The sequence below is a fragment of the Lepus europaeus genome, chromosome 1 (genome assembly GCF_033115175.1).
Source record: "Lepus europaeus isolate LE1 chromosome 1, mLepTim1.pri, whole genome shotgun sequence".
NCBI classification, from domain to species: domain Eukaryota; kingdom Metazoa; phylum Chordata; class Mammalia; order Lagomorpha; family Leporidae; genus Lepus; species Lepus europaeus.
Window position 1 is genome coordinate 52,830,333 of NC_084827.1, and position 13,166 is coordinate 52,843,498.

The window sequence follows — 13,166 nt, forward strand, 5'->3', positions numbered from 1 at the left end:
GTCCTGTAACTAGCTGAGAGAGGGCAGGCACTATTTAGGACATATGTAACAACTGTGCCAGCTTGTATCTGTTCCACCAGCAACCAGCCAAGAGTAGATGCCTGAGTTTGGCTGGGAGACTTGACAAGGGGCTGGTGCTTGTGACTTTGGGATTCTTCTGTGCTGGGACAGACTGTGAAAACACTGTGGCTGCGTGGGAGGGCGTAGGGTGTGGCTGGGTCTCTGAGCAGTCACTGTGGGTAGCTCCACAAGCTCAGGGCTCCCTGATTGCCTGCTCAGAGACATTGCTCTGGGATCTGTGCTCACACTGAGGATGGCAGTGTGGATGAATATTGCATCCACTGAGGCTAGCACCTGAACACCTGAACACTCTCCTTGGAGGAGAGGAAGTGAGCATTGAGACTACGCCAACAGAACTGATCAAACCCTTCCCTCTGATAGGAAAAAAAAAAAAAAAAAAGACTTACCACGCCCAACTTGAGTGTCACCTTGGACATTCCCCTCACCCTGGAGCACAGAACAGAGCTCCTGGGCACAAACCTCTGGGTGTGCACTGACAGAGCAGACACTTCCAAAGCCACAGAGACAAAGTCCAAAGATAAAAGCCATAAAATCCATCACAGGAGGAAAACAAACAAACAAATATCTTTGCAAATGCCCAAAAATAAACACAGAAACTCAAGAAACAAGAATAAGGAAGACAACATGATGCTCCCAAAGGAACACAACAACATGCAGTACTAGAATGTGAAAATGAAGACATTGAAGAACTGATGGAAATGGAATTCAAAAAATTGATTGTAGGATTATTTAGAAGTAATCAAAAACAAGTCCACAAAATAAAGAAATCCATACATGACATGAATGAAAATTTTTCCCATGAAATAGAGATTTTAAAGATAAATCCAAATGCAATATTGGAAATGAAGAATTCAATGAATCAAATAAAAATGTGGTGGAAAGCCTTAACAACAGACTCGGAGAGGCAGAAGAAAGACTATCTCTGGAAGAAGACAAATCTCTGGAAATTTTAGTCAGGCCATAAAAGGAAAAAGAAAAAAAAAAGAAGAAATTAGAAAAATAAAATTAGTGTTGGAAATGTATGAGATACTATCAAATGACACAACATGCAGGTCTTAGGAGTTTCTGAAGGCATGGAAAGAGAGAATGGATTAGAAGGCCTTTTTAGTGAAATAATTACAGAAAACTTCTCTATTTTGGAGAAAAAAAGGAATGTCCAAATACAGGAAGCACACAGAATTCCTAGTAGACATGACCAGGAAAGATCTCCATGACTCACTGCAGTCAAACTCTCCACAGTAAAACATAAAGAAAAGGTTCTAAAATGTGCACAAGAGAAACGACAGATTACTTTCAGAGGATCTCCAATCAGACTCACAGCAGACTTCTCATCAGAAACTCTACATTCTAGGAGAGAATGGTGAGATATATTCTAAGGTTTAACAGGAAAAAACTGTCAACCCAGAATAGTGTACTCTACAAAGCACTCATTTAAGAAAGAAGGTGAGGGGCCGGCGCTGTGGTACAGCGAGTTAAAGTCCTGGCTTGAAGTGCTGGCATCCCATATGGATGCCAGTTTGAGTCCCAGCTGCTCCTCTTCTGATCCAGCTCTCGGATATGGCCTGGAAAAGCAGTAGAAGATGGCCCAAGTCCTTGGGCCCCTGCACCCACATGGGAGACCCAGAAGAAGCTCCTGGCTCCTGGCTCCTGGCTCCTGGCTTTGGATCGGCGCAGCTCCGGCTGTTGCTGCCATCTGGGGAGTGAACCAGTGGATGGAAGACCTCTTTCTCTGTCTCTATCTCTCTCTGTAACTCTTTCAAATAAATAAAATAAATCTTTAAAACAAAACAAAACAAAACAAGAATGAAGGTGAAATAAAGAGTGTCCATAACAAACAGAAATTAAAAGTATTTGTCACCACTTGTTCAGCCTTACAAAAGATGCTTAAGGATGTGGTATACATAGAAACACAGAAACATGGTCATCACTACAAAAGTAGGTGATGGCAGAAAATTTCCCAGTAAAAGTACAAAGGGAATCCAAAGTAAACAATAGGAATATGTAAGGAAAAAGGGCAGGTCCAAGTTATAACTATCAATAGTCACCTTGAATGTAAATGGCCACAATTACTCAGTTAAAAGATATAGACTGGGGGCTGGCACTGTGGTGTAGTGGGTAAAGCCTCTGCCTGCAGTGCCAGCATCCCATAAGGGTGCCAGTTCAGTCCTGGCTGCTCTACTTCTGATCCAGCTCTATGCTATGTCCTGAGAAAGCAGTACAAGATGGCCCAACCCATGTGGAAGATCTGGAAGAAGCTCCTGGCTCCTGGCTGCAGATTGGCGAAGCTCCGGCCATTGCGGCCATTTGGGGAGTGAACCAGCACAAAGAAGACCTCTCTCTGTTGCTCTTTCTGCCTCTGCTTCTCTGTAAATCTACCTTTCAAATAAAATAAATAAATCTTAAAAAAAAGATATGGAGTGGCTGAATGGGCTAAAAACAAAACCCATCTGTTTGCTGCCTAAAAGAAACACATCTCACCAACAAAGACACATGCAGGCTGAAAGCAAAATGATGGAAAAAGATACTCCATGCTAACAACAACCAAAAAGGAGCTGGTGTAGCCATCCTAATATCAGACAAAATAGACTTTAACATAAAAACTGTTAAAAGAAACAAAGAAGGGCATTGTGCAACAATTAAGGGATCAATTTAACAGGAAGATGTGACCATAATAAATGTATATACACCTAATTACAGGGCACCTGGCTATTTAAAAGAAATGTTGATGGATCTAAAGGGAGACATAGCTCAAACACAATAGTAATGGAGGACTTCATCGTCCCACTTTCAGCAATGGATACATCAACTACACAGAAAATCAGCAAGCAAACAGCAGAGTTAATCAACACTACAGACTAAAAGGAACTAATGGATATCTATAGAACTTTTCATACTAGATTGGCAGAAGACACATTCTTCTCACCAGTGCATGGAACTTTCTCTGGGATAGACCACAGTCTAGGCCATAAACAGAGTCTCAGCAAAATAAAAAAAAAATCAAAATCATACCATGCATCATCTCAGATCATAGTGGAAAGAAGCAGGAAATCCACAACTCAAGAATCTCTAGAAAATATGCAAGCACATGGAGACTGAACAACATGCTCCTGAACGAACAGTGGGTCACAGAAGAAATCAAAAGAGAAATCAAAAAATTTCTGGAAACAAATGAAGATGACAATACAACATATCAAACTTATGGGATATAGCAAAAGCAGGGTTAAGAGGAAAGTTTAGAGCAATTGGTGCCTACATCAAGAAATTGGAAAGACACCAAATAAATGAGCTATCAATGCATCTCAAGGACCTAGAACAACAATAACAAACCAAACCCAAAACTAGTAGGAGAAAAGAAATAATTAAAATTAGAGAAGAAATAAACAAAACAAACAAAAACAATACAAAAGATCAGTGAAATGAAGAACTGGTTTTTAATAAAAAATAAACAAAATTCACAGACCATTGGTCCAACTAACCAAAAAAAGGAGAGAGAAGACCTAAATCAATAAAATTAGAGATGAAAAAGGAAATGTAGCAATAGATACCACAGAAATAAAAAAGAGTCATCAGAAATTATTACAAAGAACTGTATGCCAACAAACTGGAAACTTAGACGAAATGGAAAGATTCCTGAACATATACAACCTACCTAAATTGAGCCATGAAGAAACCAAAAACCTAAACAGACCAATAACCAAGACAGAACTTGAATCAGTAATAAAAATCTCCCAACAAAGAAAAGCCCAGGACCAAATGGCTTCATTGCTGAATTCTACCAGACATTTAGAAGAACTAACTCCAATTCTTCTCAAGCTATTCAAAACAATTAAAAGTGAAGAAGTCCTCCCAAATTCTTTCTATGAAGCCAGCTCGCCTTAATTCCCAAACCTGAAAAAGATACAAATGAAAAAGAGATCTGCAGACCAATTTCTCTAATGACTATAGATGCAAAAATCCTCAAAAAATAATAGCCAATCTAATCCAACAATGTATCAGAAAGATCATTCACCTGGACCAAATGTGTTTATTCTTGCTGTGCAGAGATGGTTCAACATTCACAAATTATTCAATGTAATACATAACATTAACAAACTGAAGAACAAAATGTTTATGATTATCTCAATAGATGCAGAGAAAGCACTGATGAAAATAAAACACTCTTTCCTGATGAAGACTTCAAGCGAATTGGTATAGAAGGAACATTCCTCAATACAATCAAGGTAATTTATGACAAACCCATGGTTGGTGTTCTATTGAATGGGGAAAAGTTGGAAGCATTCACACTAAGATCCAGAACCAGACAAGGATGCCCACTCTCAACACTGCTATTCAATACAGACCTAGAAGTTTTAGGCAGAGCCATTAGGAAATAAAAATCAAAGGCATACAAATTGGGAAGGAAGAATTTAAATTATTCCTCTTTGTAGATGACATGATTCTATATACATGGGATCCAAAAGACTCCATGAAGAGGCTATTGAAACTCAAAAAAGAGTTTGCTAAAGTGGCAGAATATAAAATCAACACACAAAAATCAATAGTTCTTGTATAAATACCCAAGGCCATGACTGAGAAAGACCTTCTAATATCCACAGCATTCACAATTGCTGCAAAAAAATTAAATACCTTGGAATAAATTTAAATAAGGACATCAAAAATCTCTACTAGAGAATTACAAAATATTAAGAAAGAAATAGAAGAAGACACAAAAAAAATGGAAAAGTCATTCATGTTCATGGATTGGAAGAATCAATATCATTAAAATACCAAAAGCAATTTACAGATTCAATACAATACCAATCAAAATACCAAGGACATTCTCAGATATAAAAACATGATGCTGAAATTTATATGGAAGCACAGGAGACCTCCAACAGCTAAAGCAATCTTATATAACAAAAACAAAGGGGAAGGCATCATAATACTAGATTTCAAGACATACAACAGGGCAGTTATAATCAAAACAGCCCGATATTGGTACAAAACAGATGGATGGAGCAATGGAACAGAATAGAATCACCAGAAATCAACCTATGCATCTATAACCAAGTTATCTTTGATAAAGGAGCTAAAATAATAGTCTATTCAACAAATGATACTGGGAAAATGCAGAAGTATGAAGCAAGACTGCTACCTTACACCTTACACAAAAATCCACTCAAAATGAATCAAAGACTTAAATCTATGACCTGATACCATCAATTATTAGAGAACATAGGGGAAACCCTGGAAGACTTTGACATAGGCATTCAGCAAAGTAAAGAGACAAATGAAGGGATGGGAGAAAATATTTGCAAACTATGCAATTGATAAAGGATTAATATCCATAATATACAAAAAGCTCAAGAAACTCAACAACAACAAAACCCTAACTGGGTTTCTTAACTAGAAATGGGCAAAAGGGATTCCAATTCAATCCTATCAAGGTGGCGTGTACCAATGCCATCTCACTAGTCAAAGTGATCAATTTCAGATCATAATTGACCATAAGGATAGGATTAAGAGTCAAAGGGATCACATAAACAAGACTAGTGTCTGCTAATACTAACAGATAGAATTAAAAAGGAGAGAACAATCAACATGGGAAGCGGGATACACAGCAGACTCAGAGAATGGCAAATGTCCTAAACAGCACTCTGGCCTCAGAATCAGCCCTTAAGGCATTCGGATCCGGCAAAGAAAAATGACCTAAATGAAAGATCTCTGCGAGTGAGATCCCAACAGAAAGAAAGGGCCATCACAGAGGAGGTACCTTTCTCTGAAGGGAGGAGAGAACTTCCACTTTGACTATGACTTGTCTACATAAGATTGGAGTTGGTGATATCAAGAGGCTTCCATAGCATTGGCAACTCATGACAAGAGCCTTGGGTGACTACTGACACCATAAATAAGAGTGTCAATTGTTAAATCAACAACAGGAGTCACTGTGCACTTACTCCCCATGTAAGATCTCTGTCCTTAATGTGTTGTACATGTGAATTAATGGTATAACTAGTACTCAAATGGTATTTTTCACTTTGTGTTTCTGTGTGGGTGCAAACTGTTGAAATATTTACTTAGTATATACTAAATTGATCTTCTGTATATAAAGATAATTGTAAATGAATCTTGATGTGAATGGGATGGGAGAGGGAATGGGAGATGGGATGGTTGCAGGTAGGAGGGAGGTTATGGGGGGAAAAAACTGCTATAATCCAAAAGTTGTACTTTGGAAATTTATATTTACTAAATAAAAGTTAAAAAAAAAAAGAAATGGGCAAAGGCTTTACATAGGCCTTTTTCAAAAGAGGAAATTCAAATGGCCATCAGACACATGAAAAAAGGCTCAGAATCACTAGCCTTCAGGGAAACGCAAATCAAAACCACAATGAGACTTCACCTCACCTCAGTTAGAATGGGCCTCATACAAAAACCAACAAATAATAAATTCTGGTGAGGATGTGGGGAAAAAGGTATCCTAATGTGTTGTTGGTGAGAATGTAAACTGGTACAGCCACTGTGGAAGACAGTATGGAGATACTACAGAAATCTAAATATAGACCTACCATATGACCCAGCAATCCCACTCCTGAGAATTTACACAAGGGAAATGAAATCAGCATCTGAAAGAGTTATCTGTACCCCCATGTTTACTACGGCTCAATTCACAATAGCTAAGATATGGAATCAATCCAAATGTCTGTCAACTGAAGACTGGTTAATATGTGCGCCATGCAATACTACAGATAGGTAAAATATAGAAAGGAATTCCTCTCATTTGCAACAAAATGGATGCAACTGGAAAACATATTTAGTGACATAAACCAATACCCAAAGGAAAAGTACCATATGTTCTCTCTGATCTGTGGTAACCCTAGAACACCTAAAAGGTAATTTATGGAAATGAAGTAGACACTTTGAGATTCGATGTCTTTGAACAGCCCTTGTCTCGACTGTTGAGGAACAGTTTTTTTTTTTTTCATACTATTTGTTGAAATCTTAATATAGGGTTAATCATATGTGTATAAAGTTCATTGAAAATAAATCTTAATAAAAAATAAGAATGGGAATAGGAGACGGAAGAAGAAGGGTGGGAATGTGGGTTGGATGGTGGGTAGGGTGAGAAGAATAACTGTTCTTAAAGTAGGTTTTCAGCACACTGCACTGATCTGAAGCCAGGAGCCAGGTGCTTCTCCTGGTTTCCCATGTGGGTGCAGGGCCCAAGGACTTGGGCCATCCTCCACTGCACTCCTGGGCCATAGAAGAGAGCTGGACTAGAAGAGGGGCAACTGGGTCAGAATCCGGCGCCCTGACGGGGACTAGAACCCAGGGTGCTGGTGCCGCAGGCAGAGGATTAGCCTGTTGAGTCGTGGCGCTGGCCATCCATGGAAATTGCAGACTAGATAGGGAAGCTATAATTGCACCAAATTGTTCAGAAAATATAGTCAACTTAAAAAAGAATACTTTGTATGAAATCTTGGGAAACTATACAAAATTAAGCATTCTCAATTAATACAGTGGTTGCCAACTAGAAAGCTAAAAAATCCTGTGTTTCATAGAAAGGCAGATGTCCTAAACAGCACTCTGGCCTCAGAATCAGCCCTTAAGGCATTTGGATCTGACTGAAGAGCTCATGAAAGTATTTTAGGCATGGAAAGTCAAGACACTCTGGCAAAACAAAACAAAACACCTAAATGAAAGATCTCTGTGAATGAGATCCCAGTGGAAAGAACGGGCCATCAAAGAAGGAGGTATCTTTCTTTGAAGGGAGGAGAGAACTTCAACTTTGACTATGACTTCGTTTAAATAAGATTGGAGTCGGTAAACTCAAAAGGCTTCCATAGCTTTGGCAACTCATGACTAGAGCCTTGGGTGATTACTGATGCCATAAACAAGAGTGTCAATTGTTAAGTCAACAATAGGAGTCACTGTGCACTTACTCCCCATGTAGGATCTCTGTCCTTAATGTGTTGTACAATGTAAATTAATGCTATAACTAGTACTCAAACAGTACTTTACACTTTGTGTTTCTGTGTGAGTGCAAACTGTTGAAATCTTTACTTAATATGTACTAGTTTGATATATAGAGAATTGAAAATGAATCTTGATGTGAATGGAATGGGAGAGGGAGCGGGAGATGGGAGGGTTGCGGGTGGGAGGGAAGTTATGGGGGGAAAAAGCCACTGTAATCTATAAGCTGTACTTTGGAAATTTATATTTAGTAAATAAAAGTTAAAAAAAAGAAACTGCAAAAAAAGTATATATTTTGCAGAGATTTATTGTAGAAATTGTCTCAAGTGATAAAAAAGCACAAAACCTGTCTTATCAGATGTCACCAATATCTTAGTTTTATTGATTGGAGATCTGTATTGGAAACAAGAATGCAAATTAAATAATATATTACTTACTCTCAAGAAAAAAGGAAATTTTTTCCCATAAAATCCGACTCTGAAGAACTCCGGTTCCAGGCGTTGCTGGTCCATAATTTTATCATACAAAGAGGCCTCCATCATCTGGGAATGCAGAGGAGATGTTCTCATCTCAACATTTTATCTAATTTTTCAGCTCCACCAACTTGCAGAACAGGACTATCTCTTCTCCAGCAAGGAAAATTTCATTTTAATTCAGTTGGCAGAAAGGAAGACTTGACTCCTTTTTGAAGGGTTTAAGGCAGGGCTCTGCAAATTTAGTCCTAATGTCCAGAGCGGAAATATTTCCAGGTTGGCAGTCCTTATTGTCCCTGTCACAACTACCTAACTCTGTTAGACCCACAGGCTCCTGTTTGCTCATTTCTGCTTTAAAAGATCAATGCATTACTGCATGTTATCACTACAAAAAGACATTTCTATGCACACAGAGGAAATGTCTTCTTCACAGTTAGATAGAAATTAACCTGAACTGTCAGAAGCAAAGCCTTTCTAGAGAATTCGTAGGCCAGACATACTTACCCGTGGACTTGCTTCCAGCACCTGGCAATTCAGGATATATGGAAGGTGCAACCCTGTCCATATTACACAGGGGTAGGCCAAGAAACCAAACCAAAGGAGGCCCATCGTGCAAAATGCTGTCTGGGCCTAAAGCTCTTAAGTGTGTCTTTGACAATGTTGATACGATGAAGCCTATAAAGCTTATGACTTCCCATTCATAGTTCCATCGTCCCCAGGGTTTCCAGGGAAGGACTGATATTGCACTTGGAGCTTCCGCCCTCGTCCCCCTCCCCCCGTAATAGTGCCCTAAAGAGCAATTGACACAGAGTGTAATGCTTTGGGTTTATAAAAATCTTAGTGACTATGATACCCAAGGGCTCTCACGGGTAAACATTGTAACCTCATTTCTATTACTAGGACAGGACACCAAGAGAACGGCCACATTTTCACATAAACCGGCAGCACCTGCCAGCCTCAGCAGGATGGACTGAAGTTAAAACAAGGTTCTTCTCTTTGGTTTCCACGTTAGGAGAAATACGGATGCAGTGCTGACATGAAATATGGTGCTAAAGTACAGAGTCAGGCCCTGCTAGCTGAGTAAGTTACTCGCAAGTGTAAAGGATTTTATGAGCTGTTAAAGGTTTATGGGTCATCTTTTAAATGGCTACCTTAAAATTAAAAGGAAATGTCATAACTTTTTTTTTTTTAATGTATAAAACATGATGACCTCATTTTAGAAATCCTCCAGAGCTTAAACACTCATCAGGACCTGGTATATTACAAATGACACTGAGTACTCAGACTAAGGACTTGGAGGGCAAGGACTGGTTTGAGCCTCAAAGCAAAGAAGATAGAAAGTATTTGGTTGATGGATACAGATCATTGAAGTTCTTGAACTCTGGGGTGTTAAGATCTTAGTTTAGATTTCACAAATAAAAATATATTTCTCATACTAAAGAGAGTTGATGCCTACACAACCTGGCCTTAAATTATTTACAAATGGGTCATCTGATCATTTCTACAATTCACCCTTGCTGATTATGATACCAAGAATGGTATTTGTCACAGAGATTTAAGTATAAGTGGGAAGCTCTTCAAACAGCGTAGAGATTTTGCACAATAATCTAAAAGTTAATCGTGGATTACATTGTGTGTTTCAGATGTGGTATTTTGGAAACAGACCAATGGCTCATTTTTTGTCCATTAATCAAAAATGTTACACAGATCACTTTGCTATTTCTTTGCATAAATAGCTGAGTATGCCTTAAAGGAAATACTTATTGGAGTACGTTTCTACAAGGCCTATCAAGATGATCACAAAGTTTTCATAGAACCATACAGGAAAGCAAATCAAAAAGGGAGGCCACATCCAGCTCAGTATGTGTCTAGGCACCTTACCCTCATCTTGCTCAGGTTCCTGTAGTCATAATAATTCTCATACTGCTCTGCAATCTTCCGGCACAAGATAATGCCATTCTCCCAACACTGTGGACAAATGAATGACATCAATATAACTACCCCACCACACTGACTTACTTTTGCCCAAAGGCAAGGACACAACTGCTTATAGATCAAGCAGCTTTGCTCTTTAATCTTTGAAACATGTAATAGCACCACTATGATTTTAAGCAGGAAAACACCACATAATGAACATGTAGACTATTAGACGTCTTTAGGAAGTTGGAAATGATAATCCACCACAGTAATCATTAACATATGTGCATAAGCAATACTTTCTGGTGTTGTTTCACGATCATTATCTCGACATAAGTACTGTTCCACCTGGGCAAAACAGATGGCTATAAACGGGTTCTCAGTGCTAAGGAGGGAACTGCACTGACCCATAAGGTCCAATTATCTGAGACTGGCACCCTGCAACTCAGCTAAGTTGCAATTGAAAATTCTGAGGGGTCTAACTCAGTTGGTTATTTCTGGCAGAAATGAAAAAAAAATTCTTTCATCTAGCATATGCCCAGCAGACTTTTACTGCAAAGAGCCAGTCAGTCAATATTTTAGGATTTGAGAGCCATCCAGTCTTTGTCACAAGCTCTCAATTCTACTGCTATAACATGAAAGCACCTGTAGACATGAAAGAACACAGCTGCATCACAAGAAGAATTTATCTATGGACACAAATGTGAATTTCATGGAATTTTCACAAGCCACAAACTTTTACTCTTTTGAGTTCTTTCAGCTATTAAAAAATGTGTAAGTGATTGGTAGCTGTGGGCTGTACAGACACAAGGCAGTGAGCCATTTGACCTGTAGGCCAATAGACTGTAACCCCTGACACTGACACCATTATATGAAGACTGAGATTTGGTAACAGCTATGTCTGCAGGTAGAAATTTTATAGCAGGAGGATACAAAAAGACATTTCTTTTGCTATTAATATAATAATATGTCAGTGTAGTTAGATAAATAATAAAGCAGGATATGCAAAGCAATTTCCTTGCATCAAATTTTTAGGTATACTCAATTATGTTTTGTTTAACTTTTGCAATTTGGAAGATATATTTAAAATCTCAGACACTTACCACCAAGCAACCAAAGTATTCAAATAAAATAAACAGTGGTGGTCAGATTCACAGTTTTTTTTTTTTTTTTTTTTTAAAGAGTATTGCAAGTCCTTGAAGAAAGAGGGCTTGAAAAAGTGAAGTGGTATACACAGAATCATGTTGTTAGGACAGTGAGGTTTGCTCAACATATCAAGGCAGCTCCAAATATATGAAAGGATCCCAGAAAAACCTGGGAGAAAATCCAGTTTCATTTATTTTATCTTTAAAAAAAAAGCAAGTGGAATGAGGCAGAATGCATACTAACTTCAGGAAGGGGTGAGGATTCAGAGAATAAATACCTAGGCACTGTGGTCTGTTTATGTCCTTCCAAAATTCACAGATTGAAATTCTAACCTCCAGGGTGACTGTATCAAGAGGCAGGGGTCTTTGGGAGGCGATAAAGGTGGAGCCCTACGAATGAGATCAGTGGCCTTACAGAAGAGGCCCCAGAGAGCCATGTCCCATCACTGAAGAGCAAGAAGGCATCACTGAATCTTCCAGAGCCTTGATGTTGGACGCCCCAGTCTCCATAATTGTGAGAAACCAATTTCCATTGCTTATTCGCTACTAGTATATAGTGCTTGTTAGAGCAGTATCCATGGACTGAGACTTGGAGAGTCAAAACCTCTCGTGCAAAGTTTCCTAAAGTGCAATGCACAGTTCTTTCATATGGGGACATCCTGGAGTCCTTCAGACTGCAGGTTCACCAGTCACACCTACTTTATCAGCTTGTCTGGGCAGGGCTTGGGAATCAGCATTTGAACAGGCTCTGATGTGTATCTTATGCATATCAAACTGTGAGGACCCCTGCTGGAGGAGGTGGGTAGCAATACACTCTAAAGGAAAGGGACACACATAGTCAGCCTAGGAGAGATCTCGGGGTTGGCAGGGCAACTTACTTTGCCTCTGTCGAAGTTCTGGATGATGGTGAGGTGCAGGTGCTCCTTGCGTTGCCATTCCGTTTGCATGGGGTAGGTTAGGAACTCCCTGAGGGGCCGATCAGACCACTCCAGTAGCTCATCATACAACAGGAGAGTATATGCTGCCTCTGTAAATTGGGTAGTAATGCAATGTTTGAGGCAAGACCCCAGACCACTCCTACTCATTTGAGACTGGTTTTGGCCAAATTGGAGAAAATACTGTTTCTGAATTTCATGATGCAGCAAACAAAAACAAAAACTAAACAAAAAACAACCAAACCCTGTATATAATACATGCAATAGCAGCTTAATGAATGTTGATGACCCCTGCAAGATAAAAGTATCTGAGACCTGTATTGCATCTTTTGGTTTCCTGTACTTTGCTTCTCCCTTTTTTGTGTATTTTGTCAATGTCCATATGCTACAAGGTCAGTATGCTACTGGCATCATAAAGATGTTCAAGGATATTTTGGCATAGCTGATTCAAAGATATGCAGGGAAGACAGGCCTTTGCCAGGATGGTTCATTAGTAAGTCCCTTGGGGACTGCCAGCACTTTCCAAAGGGCTTGCTTAGGAAATTAAAAATGGTAGCTAAATTCTTCTGCATGGTAAAGGGCTGAAAAATTGCAGCTAGTGTTTGGGAGGGGGAATCAAGGGGCAGGTAGAATGTAGAAGGGGCAAAGAGAATATATAGGAGCTG

The 13,166-nt window shown here is 39.1% G+C and overlaps 1 protein-coding gene across 3 annotated transcripts in view; it reads right to left on the bottom strand.

Moving 5' to 3' along the window:
• DOCK4 (dedicator of cytokinesis 4) overlaps window positions 1-13,166 on the bottom strand; it is a 530,859-nt gene that overhangs the window by 41,892 nt on the left and 475,801 nt on the right. For all 3 annotated transcript variants that reach the window (XM_062177670.1, XM_062177599.1, XM_062177537.1), the window contains exons 36-38: window positions 12,445-12,593; window positions 10,386-10,472; window positions 8,469-8,573 (exon numbers count right to left, since the gene is read on the bottom strand). In XM_062177670.1, coding sequence (XP_062033654.1) covers window positions 8,469-8,573; window positions 10,386-10,472; window positions 12,445-12,593 — 341 coding nt within the window. The remainder of the gene's footprint in view (window positions 1-8,468; window positions 8,574-10,385; window positions 10,473-12,444; window positions 12,594-13,166) is intronic.